Here is a 15,278-nt window from a genome sequence, read left to right as displayed (position 1 = left end):
GACGAAATCACAAAAGAAGCATTTCATCCTCAACCACAGACTCGGAATACCACAAACTTGCGCACTATGCAACGAAACAAACGAAACAGACAGACAGACAAGAAACATGGTACGGCATGTCACACTGCCGCCAACTAAATTTTAAACGAACCTATAAACGTACTTACAACATACAACCGCCCCCTCCGCCAAAAACGAAGGTAGGGTCAGGGGGCGGCAAAAAAACCATATCCACAACGTAGAGTATTCCCAAAAACGAAAATGAAAATGAAAATGACAAAGAGAGACGCGAAAAGCAATAGGATGCAGAGAAGGAAAGTGCCGAAAACAAAACAAACAAAGAAAAAAGAAGACATGAGAGAGACGACATGGGATGGGATGGAGAACAAAGAGACTAGACAAGAGAAGTGAATGGGCTATGGAGACAATGCGCATGAAAGCGGGGATGCAACTGGTATTACACGGAATGCACGAGGAAACACAAACAAAAAACAAACAAAGAAAAAGAGGACAGGGAAAGAAGATCGAAGGTCGAAGGTCGAAAACAGGAGGGAAAGATATAGAGCGAATGGGGATTACAGAGAGAACGGAAGACAGACGAACGAGACCATAATCCAGACTCGGGCATAGGGTAAAAAGTGGGAATATATGCAACAGCACATCAACACGCAACATGCAATACGGCGCAATGTGGCCTCGGACAACCATAATCACACCGTCCTCAACCAAACTATCAGACAACCAAAACAAAGAGCTCAAAAGCCTTTTTAAGCGCTATCTCCATCCTTGTCGTCTCCCACCGTCTGGGCCGCAGGAGCCTGCAGCGGCGCGAGCGGGTACCCACCGCCGTATGGGGGCCACGATCCGTACGCGTGCGCATGCGGCGGCGGCCCGTAGTACGGATAGAACCCTGGCTGCCCCGGTCCCCCAGGAGGCGGCGGAGACGTGCCCAGTATCCCCGGCTGCCCAGACGTGCTGGCTGTTGCAGGATCACCACCGCCGTTTCCATACGGCGGATATGCGTACGCCGTGGGCGGACTCTGGCTGTGACTGTGCGGGGGTGGCGACGATCCGTGCAAGGGAGGCGGCGCGGGCGTGCCGTACGGGCTGGGCGGGTAATGCGATGGATGCGGGTACCCCGGGACCGACGGCCACCCCGGCATTGGCGGGTACGACGCAGCATACTGCCCCGGCACGCCAGGCTCGCCTGGAAACCCATGCGGCGGGCCTCCGGGCACGGGCGACGTTGGCGACGGGAGTGAAGGGGCGTGGGCGTCAGTCGGTGACAGGGCTGACCCACTCCCGTCGGAACCGGGGTTTCCCGCGGGCGCCTTGCCCTTGCGCGCGCGCTTGGACGAGGAGGGTGTCGTGGCGCCATAAGGCATGTACCGTGAGCGGCTGTTTGCTGGTGCGCGGCCGTCGGTGAGAAGGGGGAGGCCGCTGGCCAGGGGTCCAGCGAGGAGGGGAGGCTGGACAATGCCTGAGTCGACGTCGTCGGCCTCGCCGCGGTAACGCGGGATGCCGTCGACGCCAATTTCGACCTTGGGTGGGTTGCGGAAGTGGGTTTTGTCGAGGTATTCGGGAGAGATGTCGAGCGAGGCGAGCTCGGGGAGGGAGGATGGGGAGCGAAGGCGACCTTGTTCGACGTCTTCGACCTTGTAGTAGGAGATGAGGTGTTGGGAGACGCCGCCAATGGTGAGCGAGAACGTCTGAGCGAACGTTCGTTAGCGACGGCGACGGCGGTGGGGAAGGGGATATGTCTAGAAAACAGAAATATATGCACCTTTTTCATGAGACCATCCGACTTGAACTTGTAAGAGTTGGTGAGGCTACCAACAAGCGTCCGTTCCCGGTGCCTGTCGAGGCCCATGCCCGAGTTCTCCCCCTTTGGTCTGCTGAGCGTCTGCCCCTCGAGCCGCACGCCGTCCACGTTGTACTGCGAGTGCTCTGGCTGGCTGCCCTCGGGCGTGGGGTCTGGTGGTGCACGGACGCCGCGATGGCCTGCGCCGCGCTTGTCGGTCTCGCGGTAGATGAGGAAGTTGCCGAGGATGCGGGAGGGAGACCAGAAGAAGCCGTCGGTCCAGCGCTTGATGCCGCTCTCGTCCTCGTCGAAGACGAAGACGGAGCCGGAGGTGATCATCTTGCGCTCGCTGTCGACGAGGCGGCGGGTTACGCGTGGGATAAGACCACGGCGAGCAGCCTCGAGGATGAGGAGGGCGTCGCCTGTGGTCTCTATCCAGCCGCACCAGGGGGGCTCTGTCCATGTGGCTGATGGCTGCTGCTGCTGCTGTTGTGGTTGCTGCTGGGTGCCGTTGGCGGTGCTGGAGCCGCTGCCGCCGGCGCTTGGGGTGATCTGCTGATTTGCAGACATTTGGTGGGGGAGCTGTGGGGGAACATGGTGGTCAGAGCGAGAGATGGGAGATAGGGGCTAATAGTTTGACGATGGTGATGGTGGTGAGGAGGGGGCAAAGTAAAGTTTGCGAACAAGGTTGACTCACCGAGGCTGTAGATTTGCGGGGAGGAGGGCGAAAAACGAACGGAAGCCTATTTAGGTTTCACAGCCCGACATCCCGCGCCACAACTCTCCCAGCCCTCCAGCCCTCCCGCCCACCGTCTGCCCAGGGCCGTGTTCAGCGTCGTGTCCGGCGTCGAGGCCGCATATAGCCAGCGGATGTGGTGGGCAGGTCAGTGCGGGGCCTCTGCATGGGACGGGGCGGGAAATCAGAGTTTGAGGCACATAATAAAGTTTCCCGCAGCCACAATTAATAATTTCCGCGAAGGTTTCAAACTTACTCGCCCCCCCACCGTGCTCCATCCCAGCCCAGCGGTTCCTCCGCGACACATTCGTCATCGCGTAGCAGCATACATCTACTCACGATGTCCCACCCTCCTCGCCTCGCTCATCTCGCCTCTTTCTCGCACAAAGCAATACAACATCCCTTGTTTTTCCGGGCCATATCGCATCGTTTATCTTTTCACCTCCACCCCTACTCATGACATCCACCATCTTTTTTCTCTCAAATGAAGCCTATGAGTTCACCTTGAGTTTACCCGTGCCTTCTCAATTGCCTGTCAGCCCTGTCGGCTCGAGTTGGCCTCCGTGATTTATGCCCCGTACGAATTTTTTCACCGTTGCCATCACCTTGTTCTCACAATCCAGCTTCAAACAGCCCGTTACATAAATTTGCACGACTCATAGCACGTTTGGCCGTTCGAAAATACCCTTTGGTCCCTTGAACTTCTCCTACCATCGGGGGTAACTATACTGCCTTGTTGGTGAGCACCCTCGTCTCTTGATACACGTTGAGTCCTTATCATATTCACACAGAATACGCCGATTCCGTTCTCGATGCTATGATGAAGCTGTACTTGTCTCAAATCTGGTTCCATTCCATGCAACACGGATTCTACTCGGGACGCTCTCTCGCCCGCCCAACATTCTCCCCCGGCACACTTTCGGCTACGGCATCTTCCTCGTTCGCGCTATGATGTAGACCCACCAACCTGTGCCTTCCCTCCCGTTGGCTCGAGCTATTCTAGGGGCTCATTCTCTATCCAAGAAGAACCTAAACTTTCTCAAGAGACGCTGCCCCGCTCAATACCACCCTATCCTGCCCTATCCCTCCCGAATGGCTCCGTTCGCTGACCACCGGCCCGTCGTTGCGTCGCGATCGCACACCGCTGCTGCATAAGCCACCCCAGCGGACATACATCGGCCTCGCTCTGCCGCTTTCTCCACCTCGATATATCATGGAAACCCCTTTTATTGACGTCCGCCATCTCACGCCCACAATGGTTACGAGCCACTGCGTGCGTGCGCTTATTACATCGGAGGCTGCGTGCCGGCTACCCGTCTCCATTAATGCTTGCGCCTGCTCGTAAACGCCGTTCTGACGGACGGACGGCTTTTGTAAATTGGCAAGGAACAGCTGCCGAGACGTCGTGGTGATATGCACTGCGTGTTCGTTGACGTCATGCGTACAAGTTTGTGGTCGTGGATGCTGGGACCCGCGAGGCTGATTGGGGGCTGTATTTATCTTTGCTATCTGCTATACACTCGTCCGCATACATGCGTGCTGCGGGCAGATACGCCGGTCATGATGTCGATGATGAGGGAACGTTTTTGACATCATCGCATCTCCGAGTTTAGCGCTGGTGTTGGTCGCTGCAGTTTCTTTCCCAGCTATCCTTGGCTCAAATGCGGTTTTGGAATGCTGTATGCGAGCTCGCGTCATGCCGCATTAATGTTCTTATAAAACTCGGCGACTATCCGCTCTTCAGCCATCGCTCCTCCGTTTTTACCTTCATCAACGTCAACGTCTACTCTAGCCAATGCCGCGCTCATGTTGACGCTCTCGCCTACGATGCTCTTTCAAAACCGTCTGGCGGCTGACCATGCCAGCCCAGCCCGCCTCGAAGCCAACGTCAGCCGCCCAGTCCGCCGTGTATATATGCGCGCTCTCAGCCTTTCACCTCTCTTCATTCTCTCCACATCATCCCCTCACCGCCCTCCACAATGTCTACCACCATGACCACCATCGTCAACACGCTCTCTTCTCTCGCCACCCTCCTGTACATGACCCTCGTCTGGCTGGGCGTCGCCGCTCTCGACGCTCTCTTCCTGGCCTGTGACGGCGGCTCTCCCTCGCCCGACCATCAATCCGAGAACGGCACCGGCGATTTCAAGGACAACAACGGCGAACCGCCTTCACCTATTCTTTCCGACGACGTTACCTTGGTAGGCACTCCGATCTGCGAGGTGGCGTCGAGGTTCGGTGACATCTCCGAGACGGAAGGCGACAGGACAACAGTACACACCCTAGGGCTCGGCATCGACACGTTCGGGCTCGGTGTGGATACACTGCTCCAGAAGGGGTCGACCATAACCAGGAGCACGAAGGTTTCTGTTAGCTCTCAGACGGAGGAGACTGCCGCGGAGGCGGACGACGAGGTCAGTTGTGCACCTATGTATTCTTATGTCGCCCGCGGCTGACATCTGCTGGCTGGGCTGTAAAGGTCGCTTCAAACCTACGGGCTACGATCGTCGCTCTGAAAACCACTATCGCCCGGCTCACGGATGACCTTAAATCTCGGGACACGCTCATCGACCTGCTCAATACCGAGGCGACTTTTATGGACGAGTGTCTCGCTGAGCAACGGGCTGAGGTCTACGGGCTTCAAGCAGCTAGGGACGCCGACGCGGCGTGTATCGTGGAGCTAGAAATTGAAGCGAACACGATGCGCACGTTTATCAACGAGCAGCGGATCGAGTTGGAGGGTCTTCGCGCATCTAAGGCCGCCGACGCTGCACGGGTATCCGAGCTGGAAACCAACACCAACATCGCAAACATTTCTCTCGCCGACCAGCGAGCCGAGCTAGACGTACTCCGCGCTTCCAAGGTCGCTGACGTCGCACGCGTCGCTCAGCTAGAGGCAGACGCGAACACCATGGAGGGCCGCATCGAACTTCAGCAGACCGAGCTCGAGGATCTCAAGGCTTCGAAGGCCGCGGACGCGGACGCGATTGCTCGGCTCTCGGGCGAGGTCAAGACTCGCGACGCGCGGATCGCGCATCTCAGCACGGACGCGGCAATCATGGACCACTGCATTGCCGAGTTGCGCTCCGAGTGCGAGGAGTTTAGGACGTCAAAGGCTGCGGACGAGGCGCGGATCGCGAAGCTCGACGTCGATGCGGATATCATGGACGCGTGTATCGAGGACCAGCGCGAGGAAATCAACAAAGTCAAGAACACGACTCGCCGACGGGCGTCTGAGTCCGTGATCGTACGAGGCCAGCGCGATGAGGCAGAAGCCAAGGTCCACCGGCGCTGTCAGTCGTCGAACGTCAATACCGTTGCCGCTTCCTCAAACGCAAACGCAGTCCTCTCCCCCGCCGCACTCCGCCTCTCCCATCTCACAGTCAACCTCGCGCTCGCCCATCGGGACAACCACCGCTGGGCAGACGCCTACACGCGGCTCTTAGCCGAGTGCGTCACCACCGCGCAGGAGAAAGCCCTGCTCGAGACGGACGTGCGCATCTTCGAGGCGCAGATCGGGCGGCAGTCGACGGCCGCTGCGAACCTGCGCACGCGCACGCGGGAGGCCGAGCGCGCGCTCGCGCAGCGCAAGGGCGAGCTCGAGCGGTGCGTGAGGCGGCTGGGGAACGATCGGGGCGCGCGCAATATGCGGGCGCAGAGGGCGGACAGTGCGGCGGTGCAGGATGCGCTGAGGGGCGAGATTAGGGAGTTGAGGGCGTGTTTGGGGATGGCAGCTAACAGGGTGGACAGTAGTGTTGCTGCTGCCGGTGCCGACGCTGTTGCTGGTAAGCAGTCTGAGGCGCCGGGGGTGGCGACGGATGGGGACGAGGCGCCGGCTGGAAACGAGGCGATCGTGGTTCAGTCACAGGACAAGGTGACGGCCAAGGATTGCGGTTGGAAGCCGTTCAGATCCTCCCCTCTCTGTCTTTGATGAGCCGCACGGACGGCATTGCAAGTTTTGGTCTTAGCTTTGGGGATGGTTGCGTGTCTAGGATTGTGGGTTCGCGTTCTTTCTCTCTTCCGTTTTTTTGCCGTCATCGTCACTTCATCGCACTGGCATCTATCACTTCATTGCACAGAATCTCTTCCTATCTTCAAGCATATGCATCATCTGTCGGTCATATCTTCCTTGCATACTTCCACAGCATTATCTTTTGCATTATACGCATTTTAGCACATATGCACGCATCATGTAGCCTTATAGCCAATTTTGTCTGTCCTTAGCAATGATACCCCGAGTTTACAAACACGATCGAGTGCGAGCGCCTGAAGCCACCAGCCGTTTAGGCAACAATAGCCCCTGTCTCCACTTTACGTTTCGCATATGATATCATATGTCGTTACCCACGTTATCGTCCAGTACTGTAAGCACCATCATCCCCGGCAGGCACCCGTTAATTAACCCCCACCGCTCGAGCTAACCTTGTTCCATGATGGCCGACACAGCACCCCCACCGGGCTCAGCGCCTAGTCATACTGCCCGCGTGGCGATCGTCACAGGCGCCGCGCAGGGCATCGGACGCGCGATCGCGCTGCGGCTCGCGGAGGACGGGCTCGATGTCGCTGTTGCGGATGTCGCGGCGCAGCAGGCGAGGCTGGATGAGGTCGTGCTGCTCGTAAGGGCCAAGGGGCGGCGGGCGCTTGCTGTCGCTACGGACGTCGCGGTGGAGAGGGAGGTGGAGGATCTGGTGCGAAGGGCTGTGGATGAGCTGGGCAGGCTGGATGTGGTGGGTCGTTGGGCTATATGGTGCTGTGCGGTCGCGTGTTCTGTGGCTTGCTGACGTGTTGTATGTGTGTGTGTTGAAGATGGTGGCGAATGCTGGGCAGAACTTGGTCGGGTCTATAGTTGACAGTGCGTATGCTTATGCGTGATGGTTGTCGTTCAATTGGTGCGGCGTGTGTGCTCATGGACGAGCGCCTCGGACTCTAGCGCCCATGTCTGAGTGGCAGAGGATCTTCGGGATAAACGTTTACGGGACCGCGCACTGCTATCGCGCCGCGGCGAACGCGATGATCGCGCAGGGACAAGGTGGACGTATCATCGGTGAGCGTTCCAAGATCCTTCCTCGGCTCGGATGGTCTAACCGTGTCATCTACAGGCGCGACCTCAGTGCAGGGAAAGACAGGTTCGCTTCTCCTTCAACGAATAAAACCCTGTTCTCATTGCTTGACGCACAGGTGCTCCGTTGAATGGGGTATATGGAGCGACCAAGGCGGCTATCCGATCTATCACGCAGACGTTGGGTGTGTTGGCTTCCTGCCTACCCAGCAGTATGTCATTGCGTAAGCTAACATATCCCACAGCGAGAGAACTCGGACCACACGGAATCACCGTCAATACGTATGCCCCTGGTCCCATAGATACGCCATTCAGTGAGCTTTTCTACTGTCAGCTGATAATAGGCTCGGTCTTGGGCTCAACGCCCGAATAGTGCACGACGCGGTCGAGAAGATCGCAAAGGGTTTGGGCGCTCCGTCAAAAGAGGCATTTATGGGCCAGGTGCGTCTCGCTGCATTATGCACTTGACAGCTGCACGCCGACGCTCACGATGATGTCTACTCTCCGCTAGTTCTTGCAAATGTGCTCTGTGAGCAGGCTGGGGACGCCTGAAGATGTGGCAGGAGTGGTATCGTTTCTGGCCTCGAAGGATTCCGCCTACATCACCGGTATGTGGATGTCTTTTCTTGAGTGATACGGTGATTGACAAGTCTGTTAAGGGCAATCGTTCAACGTTGACGGCGGTATGCTGGATACATGAGCGTCACGTACATCATATGGTTGAGCGTAGGCATAGTGGTGCGTCAGCGCGATTGCAAGTCATCAAGCCATGCATAGGTCTGCGATATCTTGACATTTAGCATGACGTTGCGTTGCGCCGGTTTGGGCTCTGGGATCGATATTTTCCTCCTCCTGTCCTTCCCTGCCTGTGAAGCTGTGAAACTCGCCGTATAGCTTGATGTGCACGCCAGTGCCCGTTCAAACGATGAGCGTATGCAAATATTACTCCTGTGCGCATGACCGTGGCTTGCTTTATTGTGAGCGCTGAGAAGGGAGAATGTGCAAGTGAAAAATACCCAGTGATTTCCATGTACATTCAGATGGGTATCAGATACCGGAAGTACCTGGCTGATTTAAATTTGACCATAAATCCTGAATGTAGAGATGATGGAGGCTGAGGTATCCCAACCAAGACCCGGACCTCAATATCAATATTCAATGGTGAATCGCTTGACTGTGTTTAGCAAAGGAAGTTCATCGGTAGAACTGCTAGGTTTAGGAAATACACAATTATGTAAGAACATGCTCATTGTAACGACGACGGAGGATGTGGACCGTGAGTTGGATCGTTGGAGGGGGTTTTCGGTTCATGTCAAAGGAGGCTGTGCACTTGCCATTTGCGGAACAATAACGTGTTCGGCACGTGACCTGCCTTATTGTGAGAAGAACGCGCGAACGGAGACAAAGCAAGCGCGCCTTGACCAACGCCAACCGACTGGACAGTGGCATGGACCTCCTTGTCGTCTATAAAGACCACAAGGATGGAGTCGAGACGTCTGCATCTTTCATCTTTCCCTGTTGGACTATCTGCAAGATTCCCCCATCGACGCGTCTGAGACGTACTCGTGCCCACACCACCCATCAGCCTGAACAGTCCTCATCTGAACACTTATCGCAGGAGTCATATGAGCGTTAACAAAAGAGACAGTGAGGGTGCTATTAATTTATCAGTGTAACTGCTAACTCTCCGTAGATGTACCACAAGGCAGTGTGCCAGCGCCCCTGAGACTAATATCTTTCCCCGACCGACACCCAGATGGTCAAACCCACTGGAATCGCAGGCGTCTCTCAGATGGCACCGTGATCCCAAAAAGACCGGTCTCAGGTACCTTCGGTCGCTGGGGCTCTCTTCCTGAGGAAGTCGAAGGCTTCATTCCCAGAGACCAACTCCGTTCACCCGACATCGGACCGTGCCCTCCTACACCTGACTTGGACAGTGTCGATTGGGAGTCTCCCGGTGATGTCGACCGAATCATTAGTCAAGTCGAAGCCTACCAAGAATACGTCGATCAATACGTTGCTGATACCCACGTTGAAGCGCGCTTCGCTGCTGACGAGTCTGCCTATTTGAACCGAGCCATCGCTGACGAGTTGGATGCCATGAAAGCGCTCTCGGATGCGATCATCAAGCGCGCTTCAGAGACCGCTCAGAAGGATGGTCCCTCTACCACACCGAGGTAGGTCATAAAAAGTTGCTCATCCATTGAATCTATGGATTGACATGTATACAACTGTAGGCGCCCTTGGGAAGGACGCTCAGATCTCCCCTTTCCCGGACCTCCGAGCGACGATGATGACGGGGAAGACGACGACGACGCGGGTCCGCCCCCCTCGGCCCCACCTCGTTCTCGGATCGCTACGCACGCCTCGCCCCCACCCCCGCCCCCTGCACGAGCAGATTCCGTACCCAATCTTCAGCTTCCGACTACTCAAGAGCTTCAACACATGGGTCTACCAATCCCTCGCCTCCATGTACCAGCTCTGGGGTCGCATCAGCATGTTCCAATGGTTCAGCCATCGGTCGAAGATACGGATCCCGAGGTTAGGTCCGGTCCTATCATCTCCAGGCCTCCATTCAACGGCCTTGACCTTCTGCTGCTCCCGCCGCGGCGCTCTGCAATGGCCCGTTGGAGGGAGCATCACGGTGTGGACAACGAGCCGATTTTGTGGTACGATTACGATGGTGAAGATTCCTTCCCACGTGGTCTATCGCACGACAGTCGCCTTCGTACCTTTCGGAGTCGTTCACGCTCGTTTTCTGCTCGGAGGTCAGCTTCCCGGGCTACCACATCTAGCAGTCGCATCACGTATATCCCAGAGTTCGGTGACTCTATACCTTACTACTCCCAGCCGAGCGCACGATCGCCGCGCTTCTCGCCCGTTGCCCAGCGCTCAAGGCGCGATGCGTCTCGACTCCCGCCTCTATACCATCCCCATCCGGAGCCCCCTCGCAGCTTCAGCCCGCGTCCTACGCCTAGCTACATCCACCAAGGTCGCATGCCACCCATGCTGTACCCTCGCCCCAGACGTCCCTTCGATCCCACATTCCCCAACGCCATATTGGGCAGCATCACCCGCCAGCAACGTGCTGCAGCCACCGGCTCGTCCTCAAACCGCCAGTCTTCCGGTGCCCGCGCTTCTGGCTCCAGAGCTAATCGCTCTAATCGTCGGAAGCGGGGGCGGGAAGAATACGACGCCGATGCTAATGCTAATGCGCCTTTGAGAGCACAAGGCAGCTACAGTTCCTCGAATAGGTCGCGCATGACGACTTCTACATCTGTCTCGAGAGTCCGGGGTAAAGGACTGGACGTTAAAGGCAAGGGCAAGGCTCGAGAGATCGACTATGATGGCGATGAAACCTATTCGGCTGGCCGATCTCCGAAACGCGTGAGGTACCTTCGTGAAGAAGTGGACGAGAACACTGCACCGTATGCCAGGGACAAGGGCAAGGCTCGCGCGGTTTATTTCGAGGAAGGCGAGCCCGACTCCGCGAGTCGCCCTCCGAAACGCACAAGAGAGTCTCGTGGAGAAGATGTGGACGCCTATGCTGGGCCGGGTGCGGGGCCGTCCCCCAAGAGGCGTCACATCGAGCCCGAGGCTGTATCTCCTCCCCGAGCTCGGACTCGTTCTCAAACTCGCTACCAGGCGCAGCGTCTCCAGCAGGCGAGCGGCCATTTACGCCTAGGTACCATTTCGGAGGCACAGTCAGGCGCTGCCCTTGGCAGCAACGGTAACGGGCCTGCTCAGCCTCCCCAAACCATGCCCGGTACTATTCCTCTCACGCGCCCTCGCAGGATATCTCAACTCGTCCATCCCCAGAACGTGCCTTCGCGTTTGACTACCGGTCCTCAGGAACAACATGTCTCTCCCCGGAACGGCGAAGTCAGCGAAACCTCCTCCCAACTTCCAACTACCGTCCGTCAGCGCCCTCGTAGATTGTCTCAATTGCTTAACCCGCATAACGTGGCACCGCAGGTGACTGCGGGTATCCAGGAGCAGCAAGCTGTCGTCTCGCACGAAGATTTGGTCTCTCAGCTTCTTGCGTCGGCAGCCCGACGTCGTTCCAACATACAGGCGCATACTCGGCAGCAGGCTCCGCACGATCAGCTTGTTATTGATGCATCGCATGCGAACGATGCGCCTCAGGAGCAGTCCGTCGCCCCCGCAGTCGCAAACGTTGAACGTGCTCCCCGAGCCCCCGAGCCTCGAAGGGCCGCCTCTCGTTCTGATGCTCATCATCAAGATATACCCTCCCTCGCCGAAGCTGAATCATCCCGTTCTCGCCTATCACCAGTCCGCGAAGATCAAACCGGAAACGCGGAGGTCAAAACGAGCGAAAGCCCCCAGCCTCAAGCGAGGCGCCGTCCTGGGAGGCGCTCGCGCGCTCAAGGTCACCAGGCTGAAGCTGGGCCTTCACAAGCGACTATCGTCGCCAAGGAAGAGACACCAGCGCCTCAGCAGGCGCCGCCTGCTCCTCGAAGGAGCGCACGAGTTGCCGGAAGGTCCAATGCGGAAGCGACAGCGGGTCAGTCACAAGGTGAGGCTTCTTCTCGGTGACGGGATTTTGGACTCGGCGATGGTTAACGATATATCTTTGTAGTTCCTGCTGCGGGGCCGACCAGGCAGCCTAAGAAACCGACGCGCAAGAAGCGTTCTTGAGCTTTTACATGTCGATGTGACACGTCTACCGCTTTCATATCTCTAATATATCTAGCGTTTTTGAGACGTTTAAAGTTGAATCTTGTCTCTACTTACGGTAACTTATTTAATCCTCCCCATCCTCATTCTCCGTCTCCTGCCTATTCCTAATTGCTAAGCCTCTGGCTATATACCCGTCTGCTTGCTGTACATTTATTCAATCGGACGCTTAGTTATTATAACGTAGTCGCTCTAATACTGAGACTCCTCCTTCTGTCGTCAATCATCATTGTTCCCGTACTTCTTAAACGAACAGCTTCGAGGGACTGAGCAGATTCTGGCCCCTCGAACAAAGGCATACGATATGTAACGAGCGCGTACCCTTGTGCACGATCCCCGCCTCTCAGCTCGACGTCTGCAGTACTCTTTACTGAGCCTTGGTGCTTGTGTCGTATGCGAACGGCCTTGCGAGGAAACAAGGTGCTCGTCTTGTTTGAGGCTAGGAGTTCGAACTGGTGTTTCATCAGTCAGCGGAAGACCGTTGGACTTAGCGGCTTCACATTCGTGTGGAATACTCGTATTCTCCACCGATTCTACGAGTTGACTTAGGAGCTCGCAGCACTTGTTCGAGTAAAACAAATCATGTTGGTTGGACACGATACAACATTACAATCACATAACAGCCATGTAACTACTGATATCCTGCCAAGCGATACCTAGTACCGCATGAAGCAGGCAAGTGCGTGAGCACACTACATAGAGACGATTAGTCCCTACAACGTCGAGACCCGAGGCCACCTAGCCCAAGACGCGAAGTCCGGACAGGCAGGCGCACGAAGTCCCGACGAGTGGTCAAGGTACGAAACCCCAGACGCCAGAGACCGAAGCCCCAAGAAGAAAAGGCCCGAAGGCCCCTCGCGGTGCGAAAAATTTGGGGTAAAAATACCCAATAACAGAGGCGGCGCGTGATGCACCGAACCCCTTGCTTAGCAGAGGCGGGATGGTTGTCCACGCCAGCGCTGAAGCAGTACCCGGGCCTGTGAAGGCGCCGGGACGTCGACGTGAAGTCGACGTGAGAAATGCCAGAGATGGCAGCCCAGTCGCCCAGAGTGTGTCGCCAGAGTAAGAGATTGCCGTCGCAAAGCAGCGCCGCTCGCGGGCTCTTGTACTGCTGGTCCTGAAAGGCGCGAGGTCAGACAAGGCGATGCTAACAACATAATCAAAAGGGCTTACCAATTGCTGGTAAGAGGCCAGCGAGGGGTTCCTGCGCATCGAAGAAACGTGTCAGATATGGCGATGACGACGAGCGAACAAGACATACCATGCTTCCCTTGTGGGAGGCGGATCCAGCGAGTGATGAACGCATTGGTAGAACGTCGCCGAGTGGTGTCCGCGTCGATCGCAGCGCCGGTGAGTATCGCGGCCAAGCGTTCCGGCACTTCCCGTAGCTTTCCCAACCCGGGTATCGTGTCGATGAACAAATAGCACTCACGAGCCTTTCCCGAGCAGCAGCCCGTGCTAGCGTGCCATTGAATGGCAGCACAGGCCTGTCTACGAAAGAACGAGACGAGTTATAGAGAAAAGCATGGCCATAGAAAGCCGGTTGAGAGTGGAAGGAGCGAAGCGAAGCTGAGGGAGCTGAGGAAAAGTTGACGAAGGAGAGGGCGACTTTTATCTTGTTTCGGGTCCTGGTTCGATTCTCGACTGGTTTTCAATATTTGTCCCTGTTTGTGGCGCTCATTCCACTTCGAGGGCTCGCCGGGCGGGCCCGCACATTGTTCCGCTTTTCCACCCTGCTCCTCGTCCAGCGCACTAATCGAGGACTATTCGGGGGTCCTACTAATCGGCTTCCGCGTTGAGTAAACCGATCGGTCCTTTCCTCGATAGCCAATCATAATGACTGATGAAAGGTGGTCGACCCTGAGCGCTACAATCTGTAGCACTGTCAGGGTCGTGGTCGGGTAGCTGCAAGAATTTCATCCACGACTAAAAGGCCAATGTCACGGCTGCGCGTAATAATTATTCCAGTTCGCATCGGGCCAACGAGGTTGGAATGCAGAACAGAAAAATGGGCCGCAAACGCCTCTTTCCGTACATCCATCCGGGGTGTTGGTAATCTCCTGCTGGGTTGAGACCATTGCTACCGAATAATACAGCACCCACGTCGACTTGTCGGTATCCGAATGTTAGGTAAATGTGGCTAGGAAGCGTGTTCCGAACCCTTTTCTGCCAACATTTTTGCAAATTGTCTAGCGCTGCGTACGTTTCGGTAGCGGGCAAATAGCAAGCCAGAAATACCACGAGCAACTAGCCAGAAGCTCGAATGTATGGAAAGGGCTCACATGCAGAACCAATCACGACACGAGGAACCGGAGGCGCCGCCGTGCCCTTGACGTTAGTTCGTGCCTTCTGAAACGGGAAGGAATAACTAGTGTCAGTGCCCTTAGAGTAACAAGGACACCGGGCACCGCAAAATATGGGCAAATACAGTTGCCAGCGTGAGGCGCTAGAGCCTTGAATGACCTCCCTCGGAACCATCACACTTCCGAGGACGCCCAAATTCATCCCTCGGATAATGGGGATTTCTTATCTCTCCTAAAAAGGGAAATGTGGGTGGTCTGGCAGTGTCTCCGGTTTCTGATGTGCCTTGCTGCCTCAATGCGGGCGACAGGACGTAATATCGGTCCTCCACCGCCGTCCAGGTGATGGTGTGGAGAAGAAAAAATACTGCTGAGGTGACCGAAGAAAGAGTTTAGATCACATTTTCCCCTTGGCGACATAACATCAGAATTTCAATACACGGACGACGACTTACAGTCGCACTTCTACAGGCGCAATTCAGAGATAATGGTGGTCCGCTCAGAGGAGAGCTCTTTATCGATCGAAAGCCGTATGGTCCGTTACGTTACACCCTCACGAGCCTCCCACCTTAGCGCAATCGATCTAGGCCATGCACATTCTGGCAAATCAAGTGAAAGAAAGAGATAAGCCATCTGGAACAACACTAGTATCTGAATTCTCAGTCTCTGTCGTAGGCGCCCCCC

The 15,278-nt window shown here is 56.2% G+C and overlaps 4 protein-coding genes across 4 annotated transcripts; 3 read left to right on the top strand and 1 right to left on the bottom strand.

Annotated features, from left to right (window-relative positions):
• Positions 1 to 375: 375 nt before the first annotated feature.
• Positions 376 to 2,851, bottom strand: CONPUDRAFT_138947 (uncharacterized protein; the record flags this gene model as incomplete). Its single annotated transcript, XM_007773895.1, has 5 exons — positions 376 to 818; positions 845 to 1,709; positions 1,784 to 2,356; positions 2,499 to 2,503; positions 2,794 to 2,851. The coding sequence occupies 5 exons, from the start codon at positions 2,849 to 2,851 to the stop codon at positions 775 to 777; spliced, it is 1,545 nt and encodes a 514-aa protein (XP_007772085.1). The 3' UTR covers positions 376 to 774.
• A 1,665-nt stretch (positions 2,852 to 4,516) lies between these two features.
• On the top strand, positions 4,517 to 6,468 carry CONPUDRAFT_156899 (uncharacterized protein; the record flags this gene model as incomplete). Its single annotated transcript, XM_007773894.1, has 2 exons — positions 4,517 to 4,951; positions 5,017 to 6,468. The coding sequence occupies 2 exons, from the start codon at positions 4,517 to 4,519 to the stop codon at positions 6,466 to 6,468; spliced, it is 1,887 nt and encodes a 628-aa protein (XP_007772084.1).
• Positions 6,469 to 6,896: 428 nt separating this feature from the next.
• On the top strand, positions 6,897 to 8,554 carry CONPUDRAFT_84107 (NAD(P)-binding protein). The gene is made up of 9 exons (XM_007773893.1): positions 6,897 to 7,264; positions 7,344 to 7,389; positions 7,468 to 7,581; positions 7,637 to 7,663; positions 7,716 to 7,781; positions 7,842 to 7,910; positions 7,970 to 8,037; positions 8,108 to 8,204; positions 8,256 to 8,554. Exons 1-9 carry the CDS (start codon positions 6,968 to 6,970, stop codon positions 8,294 to 8,296), a joined length of 825 nt encoding a protein of 274 aa, XP_007772083.1. The 5' UTR covers positions 6,897 to 6,967; the 3' UTR covers positions 8,297 to 8,554.
• A 2,174-nt stretch (positions 8,555 to 10,728) lies between these two features.
• On the top strand, positions 10,729 to 12,371 carry CONPUDRAFT_84106 (uncharacterized protein). Its single transcript, XM_007773892.1, has 2 exons — positions 10,729 to 12,133; positions 12,197 to 12,371. The coding sequence occupies exons 1-2, from the start codon at positions 11,356 to 11,358 to the stop codon at positions 12,253 to 12,255; spliced, it is 837 nt and encodes a 278-aa protein (XP_007772082.1). The 5' UTR covers positions 10,729 to 11,355; the 3' UTR covers positions 12,256 to 12,371.
• Positions 12,372 to 15,278: the final 2,907 nt, after the last annotated feature.

This window comes from Coniophora puteana (genome assembly GCF_000271625.1).
Source record: "Coniophora puteana RWD-64-598 SS2 unplaced genomic scaffold CONPUscaffold_11, whole genome shotgun sequence".
NCBI classification, from domain to species: Eukaryota; Fungi; Basidiomycota; class Agaricomycetes; order Boletales; family Coniophoraceae; genus Coniophora; species Coniophora puteana.
Note: the sequence above shows the minus strand (reverse complement) of the source record. Positions and strands in the feature narration are given on the sequence as shown.

Excerpts from the sequence above, each read along its gene's own strand:
- CONPUDRAFT_84106 (XM_007773892.1), top strand. The coding sequence starts at position 11,356 with ATGCCCGGTACTATTCCTCTCACGCGCCCTCGCAGGATATCTCAACTC. Across the intron at positions 12,134-12,196 it reads GACAGCGGGTCAGTCACAAG|TTCCTGCTGCGGGGCCGACC; the intron begins GTGAGGCTTCTT and ends ATATCTTTGTAG.
- CONPUDRAFT_84107 (XM_007773893.1), top strand. The coding sequence starts at position 6,968 with ATGATGGCCGACACAGCACCCCCACCGGGCTCAGCGCCTAGTCATACT. Across the intron at positions 7,782-7,841 it reads ATCTATCACGCAGACGTTGG|CGAGAGAACTCGGACCACAC; the intron begins GTGTGTTGGCTT and ends CATATCCCACAG. Across the intron at positions 7,911-7,969 it reads TCCCATAGATACGCCATTCA|TGCACGACGCGGTCGAGAAG; the intron begins GTGAGCTTTTCT and ends ACGCCCGAATAG.